Source organism: Dryobates pubescens, chromosome 10, assembly GCF_014839835.1.
Source record: "Dryobates pubescens isolate bDryPub1 chromosome 10, bDryPub1.pri, whole genome shotgun sequence".
NCBI lineage: Eukaryota > Metazoa > Chordata > Aves > Piciformes > Picidae > Dryobates > Dryobates pubescens.
The window spans coordinates 24595164-24613123 of record NC_071621.1 but is presented as its reverse complement, the minus strand read 5'-3'; the positions used below and the strand labels follow the sequence as shown (position 1 = coordinate 24613123).

The following is a 17960-nucleotide window of genomic DNA, read 5'->3' as shown; positions in this document are numbered from 1 at the left end:
CTATCTCCCCATATTTAACAAGCCAAAGCTATTTCTAGTCCAACAGGATGTGACCATAATTTAAAAATATTAAAAAGAAAATATTCCTTTTTACTTACACTAGTGTTAACAATACTTACAGTGAATTTGTTTAAGTTCCTACAGAAATGTTATACTTGAGCTGGTCATGTCTCAAGATGTAAAATAGCTTACACTGGGTATACTACCTCCTCAGGACTCACTAAGATAAAAAGTAAACAAAATACTGTAACTCAGCACCAAGTATTAAAGGGATACAACATGCAAATTTGCTCAACTACGATTTTTGTACCAAAACATCAGAAGAAACTAGGAAACTGAACAGATTTAAATAAATAGTTTAACACTGTAAGAAACTATGAAAGAAAGCAGGAAGTGTGGCTCAGTTGGTAGCACATAAGACCCTTAATGGGAACGTTGTGAGTTCAAGCCTGCAGTGGGCAGTAGTGTCTTCCCTACTCTAGTCATGAGGTCTGTGGTGACAGGTTGGACTCGATGATCTTTGAGGTCTCTTCCAACCTTAGTGATACTGAAAGAGATACTGGATTTTACTTTACATCTCCCAATTACAGGTAGCAGCTTTAATGGAAACTGATGAATATTCTACTACCTCAGTAAATTAAAAACTGATTTGAGACCAATATAGAGGAGCTCAAAAGTCTATAAAGGATTTTTTAAATTGATAGAGTACAAACATTCCCATATGTATTCTAGATTTTTTTTTAATCAGAATAGCTAGTTTGCTTACTGACTGTTCTCTGCCAAAGGGTAGTTTTCAGTGCTGCTAAGTTCTTAGCTTCCAGATGAATTTTGTAAATGAATATAAAGAACTTCTTCCCCAAACTGGAAGGCCTGGAGAGAACAAAATCCAAGGACACACAAAACCAGGCACAAAAATTAAAGATAAACCACATGGGTAGTTTGTTTCAAACCTGAGCACTCAAATACTACTTCTGTTCCCCATCTAGGCTCTTAAAAATGTCTTAATCAACACAACTATTAGCATCTAGTTCTTTCATAACATCACAGAATGGGCTGGAAAGGACCCTTACCTTCCTGGGTAAAGTGCTGACCAGGCCCAGAGAGTAGCAGTCAATGGAGTTAAATCCAGCTGGAGGTCAGCCACAAGTGGTGTTCTCCAAGACTCAGTATTGGGACCAGTCCTGTTCAATTTCTTTATCAATGATTTGGATGAGAGGATTGAATGCACCCTCAGTAAGTTTGCAGACAACACATAATTAGGTGGGAGTGTTGATCAGCTTGAGAGTAGGGAGGCTCTATAGAGGGACCATGATGGGTTCAACCAATGAGCTGAGGTCAACTGTATGAGCTTCAACAAGGCCAAGTGCTGGGTCCCACATCTGGACCACAGCAACTCCATGCAATGCTACAAGCTTGGGGAAGAATGGCTAGAGAGTTGTGTGGCAGAAAAGGGCTTGGGGATACTGATTGACAGGAGGATGAATATGAGCCAACAGCGTGCCCAGGTAGCCAAGAGGAACAAAGGCATCCTAGCCTGCTATTAGAAATAGCATAGCCAGCAGGACCAGGGAGGTGCCTGTCCCTCTGTACTCAGCATTGGTGAGGCCACACCTTGAGTACTGTGTTCAGTTTTGGGCACTGCAGTCAAAGAGGACATCAAGGCACTGGAGCAGGTACAGAGAAGGGCTGCTAAGCTGGTAAAAGGCCTTAGGGAACAAGTCCTGTGAAGAGCAGCTGAGGGAACTGGGGCTGTTTAGTCTACAAAACAGGAGTCTGAGGAGAAACCTTATTGCTCTCTACAACTACCTGAAATGAGGTTGTAGAGAGGTAGGCACTGGTCTCTTCCCACAACTAATGACAGAATGAGAGGGAATGGCCTCAAACTGCAGCAGGGGAGATTTAGGCTGCACATTAGGAAAAAATTTTTCATTGAAAGTGTTGTCAGGCACTGTAACAGGCTGCCCAGGGAGGTGGTTGAATCGCCATCCCTGGACATGTTTAAAAGCCATATAGATCTGGAGCTTGGGGATATGGTGTAGTGGTAGACTTGGTGCAGTGGGTGAAATGGCTAGACCTGATGATCTCCAAAGTCCCTTCTGGCCTGAATGATTCTGTGATTCAAAAATCACCTAGTCCAATCCCTCCTTGCCATGGGCAGGGGCATCTTCCACTAGATCAGGTCACTCAAAAGTTCAATCCAACCTGACTTTGAACACTTCCTATGATGGGGTATCCACAACTTCTCTGGGCAAGCTGTTCAGCGTCCCACCAACCCCATTGTAAAAAATCTTTTATGTCAAATCTTTCAGTTTAAAACCTTTGTCCTGTCAGTACAGGCCTAGGTATAAAGTCTTTCTCCAACTTTTTGTAAGTGCCCTTTATATACTGGAAGGCTATACTAAGGTCTCCCTGTAGCCTTCTCTTTTCCTTTATTCACTTGCAATTCTCCTTACCCTATTTCAACCCTAATGTCCAACTTTTCATCTTTTCCCTTCTTGTCTCTACTCATCCCATACCACCAATGTCTCTAAATTCCTAACAGTGTGGCTAAAAGCACACCAAGCAGTACTGAAAACAGTGACCCCAGGTTGATGCTTTCACAGAACAAGGTCATTCATTCATGTGATTCTCTTCACTGTAACCAGACCTCAATTTTTAACGTGTAAGAGCTTCCTGTCACAGTGATGTCAACTCAGCCGTTGAAGCTGGACAGCAGGTAGAAAATCACTTAAAGAACAGAAACCAGATCAAGCACATCAGTACTCTCAGCCTTCTGCTCCTTCCCAAAGAAATAGAACACATGGATTATGTCAGAAAATGACAGAAAAGCTTGAATGATAAAAGCTGGCACCATCAAGAGAAGCAAGAGGTAGCTGCTTCTCCAAACGACCTCCTTGCCTTCCCATGGGAGACACACCTAGGGATACGCACACTGCGCTGCCCGCGCAGCAGAAGACCTGGTAAGTCGCGAAAAGCAGCGGGGTGGGTACTTCCAGCATCACGGTGGTGTGCACCAGATAAGCAGAGGCGTTCCCGCCCTGCCGCCCCCCCTTACCTGTCTCCCGCGGTGTGACAGCCGCTGCTCGGTGCGGGGGAAGCCGGCTTCCGCCTCAATCTGCGCCTTCACGTCCCCCACAGCCGCGGAAGGCGGCAGCTCGAAGGTCCTGCAGCCCAGGCAGTCATGGAGGACGGTCACCCGGGCCAGCCTGCGACAACGACAGACACCAACTGAGGAGAGTCACACAGCGCCCTGCCCCGATGCCAACCCGCCGCCTGTTTGGCTCTCCCCTCCAGGTACCCCAGAGGCCCAAGACAGGCGCAGGAGCCCACGCGGGTACAAGGGTGGGCGGGCGAGCGCCTGTCCCCATCTCTGGGCTGGAAGGAGCCGCTGGGCCGACGGGCAGAACCGCTCCCGCAGTGCCACACGCCTCTGGCCTTCCCTCCCGTGCCGCCCCGCCGCCACTCACATGCCCGCGGCGGCACACAAAGGACCGTTAGCTCCTGCCCCGGCTGCCGCCGCCGCCGCTCCCGACACGGGGAAGGGGTGGGGCTGCCCAAGGCGGAGAGCGGGCGGCGCTTCGCTCTGAGGTCTGCACCGCGGAAGAAGAGGGAGGAGGAAGCGGGGAGCGGGAGGAGGCGCTGTCCTGAAAGTAGCGGCAATCGCTGAGGGATGCGGTGCGGTCGGCCCGGCCCCTCAGCCGGTCTCCTGCGGCGGGTGACAGTTGCGGCCCAACTGCAGTCCCCGGCTCTGCGTCCGCGCAAGGAGGCTCCGCAGATGGAATTCACCGGCTCCGCGGAGCTGCGGGAGGCTTCCTTCCGTCCTGTGCCCGATTCACAGGACTAGTCGCTCCCGCTGCCTTCCAGGCAGTGAGCGAGGCTAGTCTCTTTGGGCGAGGAAAGGATGCGGTTTGGCTTGCCGACGGTGCACGTATAGCACGAGGCTGCCAGAGCCGTGAATTAACGCTGAGATCCAGAGCAAACTCCTCTTCCAGCAGGGCAGGCCAGCAGAGCAGCACAACGGCGTTTCACAGAATGCCCGGCGTTCAGGCACCACCCGGAGCGCACATTACAGCTGATAAACCTCATGCTTTTCAGGGATGCAGAACACAGAAGGAAACGTCGTTGTTTTTTTTTTCTGCTCTTCTTTCAGTCACTTGCTTTATCATGAGAATGTATCGGTATTGATCTACTTTGTCTCATAGGGTGTATAGTAAGCCCTTGTGCCATTTAAGACTTAAAGTGCTTTCTGTCCTGAAAACAGGGCTTTGGTCTGCCTGAGATCCCAATGAACTAAGGGGACCTTGAGGGGTGGAGACACAGAAAATTCCAAACCTCCAAGATTCATTGTGTGCAAAATTTTGCGCCTGGCACCATGGGCTGTGTATCAGTGATGGACTAAATTGCAGGCCTGTTTCAAAGGATTTGATGGGTACCAGGACAAGTATGATGAAACACTGTGCTAGAATGCCAACCACCAGATAAAAGTGAGTCTCTGCTCAGTGCTGATGAGGCTAGATCTAGGATATTGTGACCAGAATGGGATGTTTGGGGTTTTCTTATTTGCAGATCCCAGCAAAGGACTGCACACAGTCAGGGACTCAATTCACAAGACCTAGAAGGAGAAAGCAGGGAGTTGGGAAGAGGAAGAGACTAAGGCGCAACATAGTAACATTCTACAAGTACCCGAAGGACACTTATGAAAGGCAAAGGAACCAAACTTCTTAGTAATGCAAGACTAGCAAGAGGCAGTGGCAGCAAAGTGCAGCTTGGGAGGAAGGCTTGCTGCGAGGAGAGTAGCACAGTACTGGCATGGGTTGTCTATAGATGCTCTTCATATTGGCATATTTTCGAGGCTTAGCCATGATTGACTTGATCTAGTCTTGGTGATCTTCTTGCTTTAAGCAGAGGCCAGTAATTCCAATTCAATCCAACAGGTCCTCGGTTCCAGTGCTTATTGACAGGGACTTAACACTGCTAACGTGACAGCAACAAATAGCAGTTTCCATGCAAGGGATATCCTGGTTTCAGCCAGATATTCTTCCTAGTAACCAGTATAGTGCTGTGTTACAGATTTAGGATGAGAATAGTGTTGATCACACACTGATGATTTATTTGTTGCTGAGCAGTGCTCACACTAGGTCAAGCAATATTCAGCTTTTCATACTGCATTGCTAGTGAGTGGGATAGGGGTCCACAAGAAGCTGGGAGTGGACACAGCCATGGCAGTTGACACAAACTGGCCAAGAGGATTTTCCATGCCATAAGACATGTTGAAAAATAATACCATGGGGAATTGGCCAGGGAGTAGGCCTGCTGCTCAGGGATGTAGTGGGCATAGATCTGCAGAGGGTGAGCCATTGCATTGTGTATCACTTGTTTTGTATGTTGTTCATATATTTCCCTTCCTTTTCTGTCCTATTAAACAAGTTTTACCTTTTTTTCTGATTCTCTCCCCCATCACACAGGGTAGGACTGAGCAAACAGCTGTGCAGTGTTGCACAGTCTGCTGAGTTGAACCACAGCAAGGGGGAAAAGACACATGAACCTGTTTGGAGAACGTATATCAAACTAAGAAATAATGAGCCTCCAGAAAGAAGCTTAAAATCCACAGAGGTCAAGTAGATCAGGTACCAACACAGTTTTGCCAGTGCTGCAGTATCTTGTTTCATTCACCAGCAACATTTGTATATTGAATACTACAGGATTACAAGAACATTTTAGAAATTTTTGGGGTCTGATCTTGTTTTCACCAGAAATAATAAAAAACCCCTCTTTTAACTTAAACAAGATGGATCTAACTCTTTGCTTTAGTTTAGGACTTTTAATTTTTCTATTATTTCATCTTTTTAACTTTCCATTTTGTTACATCCTCTTAACAGTTTGTCATCACAAATTTTTTCATACTATGTCCAAAAGAACGAGAAGGCTACCTTCCAATCTCTTGTTTATCTTTTTACATCTTGATACCAAAGGAATATACCACCTACAGAAGTGTGTGCCATGAGGGGCACAAATGTGAATGACTGGACAAGATGGAAGGAGTTAAAAACCCAATACAGTTCTGCCTGGATCAGCTACTTAAAATAGTCTCCAGTTGAACCACCAAGGCACGCTGGCAAAATCCAATTTCTTCTCCTCTAGGTGGGATCACAGGAGTGATTCAGCATTTTATGAAGTATGCACAACTGTTTGAACAGGACCCTGGAGAGAAACAGAGATATTTCAACTAACAGCCACTTTTCAATGCCTAATATTTTGAATGGTAGGGGCACAGATAGTCCTGTCAGTGGTTGGCTGAAGTTCCCCAACCCATATCACATCACAAGACAAGACAATACTCCCAAATTATGTCCTGTGATGGATTAGCATTAATATTAGAAACTAAAAATAAACCTCTGTGTACCATAGATTCTACTATGTGACCTTTGTAGTAGTTGGGGAAGAGTTACAAAGAACTGGAGATAAAGGGACAACTCTCCACAGGCAGAGTGGACAAGGACATTTTGGTTTAGCAACAAAGACTTAGACAGGAGCAGTGCTATGCCACTTACCCTTAGAGTTCTGACCCCTTCCCTGGGGTCCCATCCCATTTTATTTATTGGCTAGATGTTGCTATTGATGCTAATAAGCAAGACTCCCACTGGTTTCAGTAATGCCAACATTTCAAATTACCACTTGCATGGCATGGCTTCCTAACAAGAGAAAGCACTGATTTCAGTAACAAAGATATGGAAAATGAACACTGATACTAGACCCAAAGAATGGGGGAAGATGAGCTCTAGACAAACTCCACAAAAAAAAAAAAAAGAAGAGAGTAGAAGGATTCCAAGTACAGTTTCAGTATAAACCCCTGCAGAAATTTAATTGACATGTAAATGCTCCTACAGAATTAATTGCAATGCTGATTTGTATCAGCATCATCTTGGTCATTCATCTGGCAAGGAAAGTAGAATATATTATATTTATGATAAAGTGCTTTATGCATATAGAATTATAGAATGCATTGGTTTGGAAGAGACCTCTAGAGGTCATCTAGTCCAATCCTCTTGCAGTAAGCAGGGACATTCCAAGCTAGATCAGGCTGCTCAGAGCCCTATCAAGCCTGATCTTAAATATCTTGAGGATGGGATCTCCACCAGCAACCTGGGCAACATTTTCCAGTGTTCCACCACCCTCAGAATAACCATTTCCAATCATATCCCATTTCCAATCATATCCTGTTATCCATTAAGGAACTCCTTCCTTTTTACAGCTTGTGACACTGACCTTCATCAACTATTTTTTTTCCTGATATACAAATAAAAATATCCTGGAAAAGAGACTGTGTAGAAATCACACGGACCAGAAAGGAGTACATGTGTCAGTCTATAGATTATTGCAACAAAAAAAAAGAACCCAAAAACTCCTCTTATTTTTAACCCTGCTTATTCTTTTGGAAAACTAGAACTACAAAAACTGTGTCATCCTGCTGAAGTTACTTGTATCACACACATATTTCCTGTGTAGAGTGACTATTAATGTTTAAACAAACAAAAGAACAAACAACAAATCCCCACCACCACATCTGACCTGGCCATGTGAGAATTTTTTAGCCATGGCAGTTAGAAAAAAAATATAATTTGTAAGTAAAATCACTGAGACTGATTGTTTTGTTTTTTTAACCTAGACATTCACATTATAACATTTGTATAACCATTTTCCCAAGCAGAGCAGCACTTGGATTTAAAAATACAGATGGAGAATTCTCCCATGGCTATAAACAAGCGTTCTGTTTGTTTCAGAATAACATCATATAACCCTTACAAGAAGGAACATAAATGGAAACCATCTCTGTAACATTAAAGTGTTCTTATAAAACAAAATGAAAACCATAGTGACATTTCCTCGAAGGCAGATAATTTTGTGTTGTGGAATCGTGTTTCAAATTGTTTAAAATAAGTGTGCAGTAGCAGAAAGAGATGGATTCAAGCCCCTTCCTTCCTTATCAGTGTGCTTAGAAGGATGGAGTGGAGTTTCCAAAAGGAGTGTGTGGTGTGATAAGAAATAAACATGTTGTTTAGGTCCTTAATGCAAGGGGAAACTCCCTGCAGTACAGCAGCTTCCATGTCAGCAAATAACATTCTGCAGTGCTGGCAGGCAAATAGCAGTGACCCAACAACTATATCTAGGTTTGAGATGGTGCGTGTCAAACATGAAAACAAAACTTCCTGTGACATAGTAAGCATTTAACATAATTCTTAAATCAATTCCTTGAAGTGTTTCTAACTGATGTTCTAAATATTACACTGTGTATACTTCATATTAGCTGGAGATTACAGATTGTGTTGGTCTGTAGTCACTGCCCAGGAACGTGCTTTATTCTCGCTTACTAATGCCTTTTCAAGAAGTTTGAGAATAGATTTACCATTTGCTGATGACAAATGTGGTAGTCATTGGAAAGCCACCCTTTACTGGGAAGTTTCTATTCTATTTGAATAGCTCAATTCACCAAAAACTTGGGGTTTTTTTCCTTAAAAGGAATCAGTGAAATGGACATGGTCTAATCTAGTACAAATGACCCATCTGGCCTGTGAAGCACTTGATTCAAGCAAAATGTCTAGCTTTGCCCTAAAATCACACAATTTAAGTAATCTGCTGAAACGATTTTATTATAGATCGGTGAAGTGAGTTTAAAATCCATTCTACTTAGCACTCCTCACGTGAACCAAAGTAGGCAACTCCTAAGCAAAATATCCATGTGATCATGGCTTAGTCAAAGAACTCCTTTTGCAAGCTGTGTTTCTAAATGTCAAATATCAAATTAACAGGATATTTTTGAATTACTACTAAAACCAAACATGGCATTTAAGTTCACAGAGGCCAGGAAAAGCTATTTATTTCCATCTAATAATTGAGACCTCTCAGTTATTTGCTTTAAAGTTCAAGTCAGTTCCTTGATGGCACTAAGCAAATGCTAATGGAAAGTGCTTAAAGGCCTATAAAACTTGTTTCAGTTCATTCCAATAAAATAAAGAGCTGAACAAGAAGGCACAGACAAAATTTCAGCATCTTCTCAAATGCTGAAGTAAAATATCCCCTTAGGTCTATCTCTAGGAAAAGGCTTTAAATTATGTCCTCAAAAAGAGCACTTATCCTTACTGATAACTAGGACAGTAATCATTATTCCAAAAATCATTAAGAATCACAGGTTTTGCTATTCCAGATGCTTCAAATCACTAATATAAAATGCTTGGCTTTTCAAATCATGCAAAAGGTTAAACCAAAACAGTGATAAACTCCCAAGTTTATTTTTAGAGAATTTCATTAGGAAGGGCTGCAGTGTGGCAAGAATCATGGAATATGAGAGGTTGGAAGTGACCTCCAGAGATCCTCAGGTCAAACCACCCTGTTAAAGCAGAATCACCTAGGGCAGGCCACAGAGGAACACATCCAGGTGGGTTTTGAAAGTCTCCAGAGAAGAAGACTCCACAACTTCTCCGGGCAGCCTGTTTCAGTGCTCCATCACCCTCACAGTAAAGTTTCTCCTGATGTTGAGGTGGAAATTCCTATGTTCTAGCTTATATCCATTATTCCTTGTCCTATTGTGAGGAAAAGAGCCTGTCCCATTTCTTCTTGACACCCACCCCCAGATATTTATAGGCACTAATAAGATCTCCTCTCAGCCTCCTCCTCTCTAGACTAAACAGTCCCAGTTTGCTCAGTATTTATTTATAGGAGAGATGTTCAAGTCCCTTAATGATCCTCATAGCTCTTCATTGGACCCTCTCCAGTAGATCCCTGTCTTTCTTGAATTGGGGAGCCCAATTCAGGATTTCAGGTGTGGTCTAACCAGGGCAGAGTAGAAGGGGAGGAGAATCTCCCTAGACCTGATGGACACACTTTTACTAATGCACCCCAGGATAGCATTGGCCTTCTTGGCCACAAGGGCACATTGTTGTCCCATAGATAACTTACTGTCCACTAGGACTCCAAGATCTTTCTCTTTGGAGCTGCTTTCCATCAGGACAACCCCTAATCTGTACCAGTGCCTGGTGTTGGCATACATTTTTAATAAGCAATATGTTAAATTATTGGTGGCGTTTTCTTTTGACCTTTGGTGCCAATAAAAGGACCAGATTTAGAACATCTACTTTAACCTTGAAACATCAAAAAAGCAAAGTCTAAATTTACAAATTTATTTCAGTGCTTAATGTAGGTTCCTAAGTACCATGAGTACAGGCCTAGGTTTTCTGCCTTCATTTAGGACACATGGTAATCAGCTTACAAAAGGCTGTTTGGTGTTTTTTCCATACTACCTTAAGACATTTTTCTTATTTTCCTTCGAGAATACTTAATAAAGCTATTATCTTGCCACAAAAGTGAGGAAAATCCACTTAATGGCTAAATGAGATCAGCAGCCCCAAACTACACATGCATCACACATTTTAAGAAGTATTTTTCCATCCTTCTTGCTTCTGAATACTGCATCTAATCATGCTGCAAAGTTTCTTATTTTCTAGGCATCAGTGAAGAGAGCCCTATGGATATGGAGAAAAGTAGAATATCAAACAGGATGAAAGACAAGACATGTAATTTTCTTAAATAATTAAAAACTACAACTTCAAGCACCCCTGCAAGTATCTGTACATTACAGAGTGGATTATACCAAATAATATCCTTCCAGATGTGTATCAGTTCCGCCTTCATAATAGGTTTTCGTACAGAAATAAAAGCAACAATTTATCCTGCTGACAACAGAAGGATGGAGATGCAGCAAACAAACATGAGCTATAAGTAAGGCCTAGCGAGAGAAAGGGAAGAAAAGGGGGCATCCTCTTCTGGGAAGACAGAGAGAAGTGAAAGGTATTCCTGGGTTACATGACAAATTCAGTCACACAGCTATAATAGCTGCAAGTAAATAGTGCTCCAAGCATTGGCTTATACCCAGAAGTTGCAGAATCGTTCACTGGGAATCAGAGGCTGTGTTTTCATGTCCTGTCCTACATAACATATCAAGCACTTTCAGCCTCCTGCACACCCACTGCATGTCACTCTCCAGTTTACTAGTAGAATTTCTTACATTGTGTTACTTAATTTAGCAAACTCACACTAATTGAATTGTTTGAGTTAATCTGGCTCATTTTGGCAGAGTTGAGACACCAAGCACAAGGCAGCTGTGATATGTACAGCGTAGACAGTGCGCTAGCCTGTAGCTTCAGCAAGGGTAAGACATAAAGATGTCCTAACTGCTCTCAGTGAAGTGGATGGTAAAACTTCCACTAGCAGGGGCAGGGACTATTTCAAAATGCCATCATCACTGCTTACATGTTTGTTAGTGTGACAGAACAGATTTGGTATTTCCCTTAGCTTCCTCTCTATATTTGGAGACAAAAGAAGCAGGAAATATAAAGGGAGCTTTCTGAAAAGGTTAAGAAAAGTGAAATAGGAAATAGGACACCTGTAAAGGCCACAGAGCAGATTTTTAAATGTACAATGGACTGTATGCTTATTTATGATGCATATACATTTACACATATAGACTTGCAGAGCTGATTAGATGTCTATTATAATCTATGCAAAATACTGAAACATGGGTATGATTTAAAAGCAAAGTTAACTAAGCTTGTGTTAATTTCTCTTCAATTAGCCTGATTGTGCCTGTCTTGAACACAAGTAGCCACACTGAAAAAAAAAAAGAAAAGACAAACATTTGCAGCAGCAAAGGGTTTTTCACAGTCAGTGAAGACTGGGTTAGCAATTGATGGGTTGTGACAACTGAAGCTGTAGTGTGACTGTATCCCACCTGAGCCTCAGCACTGCAAGTGCTAAGTGCTGCACTTAGTCATGGACCAGTTTAAAGCACTTCAGTACCCTAAGATTTTTGTGTCTGCATAATGATCAGATTAATGGCAGCATGTGCTTAAAAAAATTAAGATCTAGAGTGTAATCAATGAAGCCATTCTGGAAAATAAGTTCTTGTTAATTAGCTGCAAAAGCCTTTTTGTTTGATTGGTTTTTTGTTTAATATTTGTATGGCATCTCTGTGTTGTTAGAGGAATGAGGATGGGAAATTGAGGGAACTGCATACCTACTGCCATTAATTGTAGTAGTAAATATATAGAATTAAAAGTTAAGTCAAAATCTGGACTGTAAGTTTGTACTTCATCTGCTGTCTTTTTTTGTGTACATATTGCACAAACTCCTTGAAGGTTCAGTTGGGAGCACAGTTTTGTCATTACAGACAGTTTACCAAAATAAATAAATAAAAGGCATGAAAGCTCGTCTCTGCCCCAGAAAGCCAGAAAGCATCTCTTTGCAGTGGAATAATGACTTGCTGGAGCAAGGGCATACACCAAAATTTTTGAAGGAAACTAATTTGGTGTGACACCACACAGGCACGAGGGTCTGCTAATGCTAAGCTTCTAAAGCCCTAATTTTGCACACAGATTTGAAAATTTACACTTGAATTCGAATAGAATAGAATAGAATAGAGTAGACCAGGTTGGAAGAGACCTTTGAGATTGTGTCCAACCCAACATCCAACGCCATCTAATCAACTAAACCATGGCACCAAGGGCATCATCCAGTCTCTTCTTAAACATCTCCAGTGATGGCAACTCCACCACCTCCCCGGGCAGCCCATTCCAATGGGCAATCACTCTCTCTATGAAGATTTTCTTCTTAACATCCAGTCTAAACCTCCCCTGGTGCAGCTTGAGACTGTGTCCTCTTGTTCTGGTGCTGGTTGCCTGGGAGAAGAGATCAGCCCCCTCTAGGCTCAATATCAGTATTAGGTTCAGGTAAAATACTCTACCAAAATCTTTAAGATCTGTAATTTTTTGTAACTGACTGATACTGAAATTAAAAGGAAAAAAACACAACAACAATCTAATGAGGATTCTGAAATATCACTACATAGTCTAATGGAAACTCCATTTAAATAAGACTTTCATTAAAAAGCCCCATACACTTCATGGAACCAAAGGAGCGAAAAAATCACTGCATAACTCACATGACACAATACCTGTCATTTCTGATCTTGGTGGAACAAGGCCCATTATTTCATAGCATCCAAGAATATCAATACTGAAACAGAGAATTTTAAGTTGTTTGCTCCAGGAATAATAAACACTGAAAAAAAACCCCACACATATTGAGCCATCCACATGTAAAAGTCAAATACGAGTCTAGTCAGCTTGTAGTTTCCTTGGCTACAACTCTGATGCCTGATTTATTCAGTCCCTCCTCTGACCAATGTACAGTCTCCAGCTTGACTATTGGCCCTGCAGCTCAATCTAGGACAATCCATATTTTCCATCTCTTGTTCCTGGCAGTTCATCTCTGGTCTCATTTCACTTCTTGGTGCTAACTAAGTTGACTATCAGACTAGGCCTTTACAAGATGCCTTCATGTCTTACTGGATTATTGACGGGCTCAAATAATTTCTTAGATTTCCAAGTGTATCCCAGAGATTCCCAGATGTACAAAATCTGCATTAGAAAAGCCTAGTTAATCTAGAAGAAAGGGAGACACAAACACCAACATTTTCTATTTCACAGTCACCTTGCAAAAGAAATACATAAATTCTATGAATATTTACAAAATTACATAGGAAGCCAGTGGAACAGATCCTGAAAATTATTGGCTGTTGCTAACAACAGCTTTCTAAGACAATGCACAGCTCAACTTCTTAACACACATTTAAAAACAGAGGCTGTATGTTATAGAGCTGCACATCAGTGGGGATGCTGCAGATTGCAAGGCTGAGGGTGCTGGAAGCTGTAATCTCCCTGAAGGCACACTGAGAGCAAAGAAGAGCACTTCTAATCACAACTTAACATCAAAACAAGCACTTATCTCATGAGATTTGTTTAGACACTACTCGCACCAAGACCTTGCTTTGCTGCTTAGCTGTTACTGAGATCATACATTCTTCCCAGTGAAACAGTATCTTGAATCCAAAGTTAGGCAAGTGGAGAAAAGTAAATTCTCTTTCACTTACTTGGGAAAAAAAAATCATATAATGAAAGAAGGCTGTACAAGTAAATGGAAAGTTAGAGTATGAATCCATTCCTCATAGGAGTGATTAATTTTTTACGCAGTTCTCATTAATTTCAGAGACAATTCCTAAGCAAATGCAGCAGAACCTGGCACCTGTGTATGAAGTTGCAACATAAGAAATCAATTTCACCTTTAAAAATACCAATATTGTACAAACCCCAGGCAAGTTTCAGACTCCATCTTTCACTTACTGATCATGGCGGTTTCAGCAAGAACATGTCAGCCTATCAGAGTTAATTATTCAGGAGTTAACTATTATTTTTTACCTGTTCTTATCTTTGATCTCCATTCTCTCTTTTTCTTTGATATCCTCCCAATTGGAACATGAAGCAGGTACTGGATTTATAAATTAGGAAATTAATTTTTAATCTTCATTGCTTGGTGGATCATCTCCTGTCCAGTGGACTCTAGAAAGTCCAATCATGTGAAACTCAACTCAATATTCACTCCATCCCTGAACTAAAGATGTCTGTGTGCCTCATCATGTGCTACTTCTCCAGTATTCTTTTAAAGCCACTTGCTTAAGTGTCCACAGACGTTTATTCTCATATAATCAGGAACTGACTTGATAGGACAGGTCTCAGAAATCAAGGAGGTCTTTTACAGTTTATTTAACTGAATTCAAGCTATATTCTTGTGCAATTGATTTCTATTTATCTTCTGGAGAAAGAGTGGAGTTACAGAAGCTGCTGTTTCTGCTTTATCTTCCTTTTTTCTGGAACAGCCACAGTCAGAAGAGTATTTGTGAGGGCTAAATTCTGTCTTGAGTTCTCCCTCGCACCTGCTAGAAGACAATTCTTAACATCAGCTCTGGAGTTCTGGAAGAAGAAACACAAGAGAAAAGGATTGGGCCATTAATACAAAACAGAATCAAGCTGAAGGATATGGAAAAGTAATTTCCTCTGAGGGCACAGTTGAGGTTACTAGTATTAAGTGAGTCATGTGTCTAATTATAAACTGCCTTGTGCATTACAGTACTTGCTAGCACATGGGGAACTGCAGAACTGAAAAAGAGCAGTGAGGGGTTTCCTGCTTCCCCTCCAGTACATAAAATCAGTACAACAATGAACACATGTAGCTGTAGTATGCTGAATAAAGGGACAAGTTTTCAATTTTTCTTTACATCAGTAGCTGCTTAAAACAAAACAAAACAAAAGCCATAAAAGTAAATAACATTCTGGACAGAACATTTATGGAGAAGGATTTTGTCCTATTCAAATGGCTTGCAGCTACGGGAAGAGATTAACTAGCTTGCAATGAGTTTCCATAGGGAGGATTCAAAGTCATCCCAGCTAATCCTCACTCCCAGCTATATGGGTCAAAATCTACCCTATGCTGCACATCATTTTGGGAACTGTTTCTTTCAAGCCAACACAAAGAATTTTTGTAACACCAAAATAGTGTGTAAGTGAGGCAAGGCATGTGCTGTCAAGCAGCAGAAAACATTTCATTCAATATACATGTTATTACCCAAGGAAGTTATGTTTGAGAGAGCTGGGAGAACAGCAGTGGTATTCCATTATTGTTCTGCATCTGTGCAAATATAAATCCTTGTCTGGGCCTCTGGCAGTGTTGGCAAGTCATTTCAAAATTTGCAGTTGCGTTTGTCCTCTTCAAATACTAATGCAGAGACATTCTTTCCTGACCCAGAAAGGGAAACAACTGTGGCTAAATTACAAAAGGTGAATTAGTTTACTACGTAAGTACTGAAATACAAATGGTATAGAAGAAAGAAGGGTAGAATTCATGGCTTGATTTATTTATTTTTTTAAATACTTAAGAATTTGCCTACTCAGTGTATTAAATATCAAACATATAAACTGAAGAGGAATTCTTCAGTCTACCATGAAAAGCATCATGGAGAATTTAACTTTGCATAATGTGTTATTAAATGGCTTCAATGTATCACAGAATCATTCAGGCTGGAAAAGATCCTTGGGATCATCAAATCAAACCATTAACCTTACTCTTAAAAGTTCACCCCTAGACCATATCCCCAAGTACCTATTCTAAACAACCTTTAACCATATCCAGGGATAGTGACTCAACCGTCCTGAGATGTATATCTACATGTGACACAAACGAAACTCTTTTAAGTCATACTTTAGTAATACAGACTTAAGCAAACAGCCATGCAAACTCACCCTCATTTGCCCAGGCATGAATGATTCCACAGAGACTAAAAACCATTGCAGCCCTGCTGCATAAGGGGTTGCAATTGGGAGGGGAGCACCAATGAAAGGCATTTTGGCTGCAGTACAAAGCCAGACTCAAGGGGGTCTTGGCATTCCATAGGATCACAGGATCCATGGTGTACCCATATCTGGAAGACCAAGCCAGCAAACAGTTTCCCTAAAAAGTTCCACCTAATGTTTCTATCATTAGTAAAATCACACATGAAAAATGCTTAAAGTTATTTGGGCAGCTTTATTTGTCTTGGGGAAGTAAAAAGAAAAAAATAGTATAATAATAGAAAGTTAATTATGACTTCAAGAGCCAGCCTCTCCATAATTAGTGAGTGACACACTTTCTCAGGCTGCATTCTATTTCTAGGTTTGGCCTTTCAAAGACTGTTGTTTATTAGATTGCTGTGGGGAAGCTGTTTAATTCATTGCAACTTTGGGCATGATTTTGCACACAGACTGAGCTGGACTCACATGCCCACAAGACTCTATCTAAATATGTTATCTAAACCTCTTTTTTCAAAAGAATTGATATGTTACTTGCTCTTGGTACTAACATACCCTAGGAAAATAATATCTTCTAGGATTTGTTCACAATGACAACTTGTCCGGAAAATGGATAGATCCAAAATACTTGAAAGCAGCTGAAAAATTGCTAATTCAATACATAATTTGCTTAGCAGAAAAGCAAATTTTATCACAGCATGAAGTGACAAATCTACACCAGCAAATCATTCTGATACTCCTCGAAGGAGCTTGGTCTTGCCAGAATGGATGTGACCAAATGGTGTTGTCAGTTTGCTACCAGATCACATTACAATCCTAGAAAGATTTTGACAGAGTCACCTCCATGTTGTCTCCCATGGTAAGAAAGAGAGCCAACATGGCTGTCAGATACCAGATAGAGACTGATCCTGGCATGCTTATTTCCTGACCTTACACTTTTTCAGTGTCTGAGGAGCTCATATGGGTTACCATATGGCTCTACATGATATTGAGCTGCAGTATCCAAGAATATTCTGTCACTGAATTTATTAGTATACACATAATAATAAGTATCTCTCCTGGGGTGAAAAAAAACCCAAACCCAACAGTTACAACCAATACCTATGCCATTTTTCTACTGTGGGATTTACTAGCTTTTAAAAGGAAACACCTTCTCTGGTGGATTTTATGTCTGTGTTTAATTTTGGTGGAAGAGGTTTAGTAGTCAGTTTGTAAGACCAGCTTTGTGGATGCCTGTGATTAGTTGTAGGTTTGAAACCACAGGCATAGCTATGGAAATACCTAATTTTGCCTGCAAATCAGGTAGATACATATATATTTATACTCTTCCAGAAATTAAGTCTGTGCTACTCAAAAGATCTTATGGTAACATCTGAGACTGCATGGTTGAATTAAAGAATACTTTCATCACATTCTGATGAAGTAAAATCAGATACTCTGTGCAAGTGTTTCAAAGTGGTGTCTCAATAGTATATAGCAGCTGGAGAAAAAGACTTAATAATAAATAAATAAATAAATAAATAAATAAATAAATAAAAGGAGAAGGGGCATGTGGTTAAAACCTCACTGCTGTTCTCCAGCAACTTGGAGATGATATGATCACTCCTCTGAAACTGAAAGTAGTCCTTGCCACACAAATGGCTATTCCAATGAAATGCAGAGCTGAACCTATGAACCTAGAAACCTAAATAGCTCTGCAGTCACAAACATATGAACAATGGGCTGTTAAGC

At 41.2% G+C, this 17960-nt stretch overlaps 1 protein-coding gene across 3 annotated transcripts in view; it reads right to left on the bottom strand.

The window, feature by feature from the left end:
- SACS (sacsin molecular chaperone) overlaps positions 1-14852 on the bottom strand; it is a 47564-nt gene extending 32712 nt beyond the window's left edge. Inside the window, exons 1-2 of one of the 3 annotated variants that reach the window (XM_054164902.1) lie at positions 14307-14852; positions 3056-3206 (exon numbers count right to left, since the gene is read on the bottom strand). In XM_054164902.1, the coding sequence (XP_054020877.1) occupies positions 3056-3206; positions 14307-14329 (174 nt within the window). In that variant the 5' untranslated portion in view covers positions 14330-14852. Of the gene's footprint in view, positions 1-3055; positions 3229-3467; positions 3533-14306 lie in introns of those variants that run through there. The other 2 variants (XM_054164904.1, XM_054164903.1) reach the window with 2 other exon arrangements.
- Positions 14853-17960: the final 3108 nt, after the last annotated feature.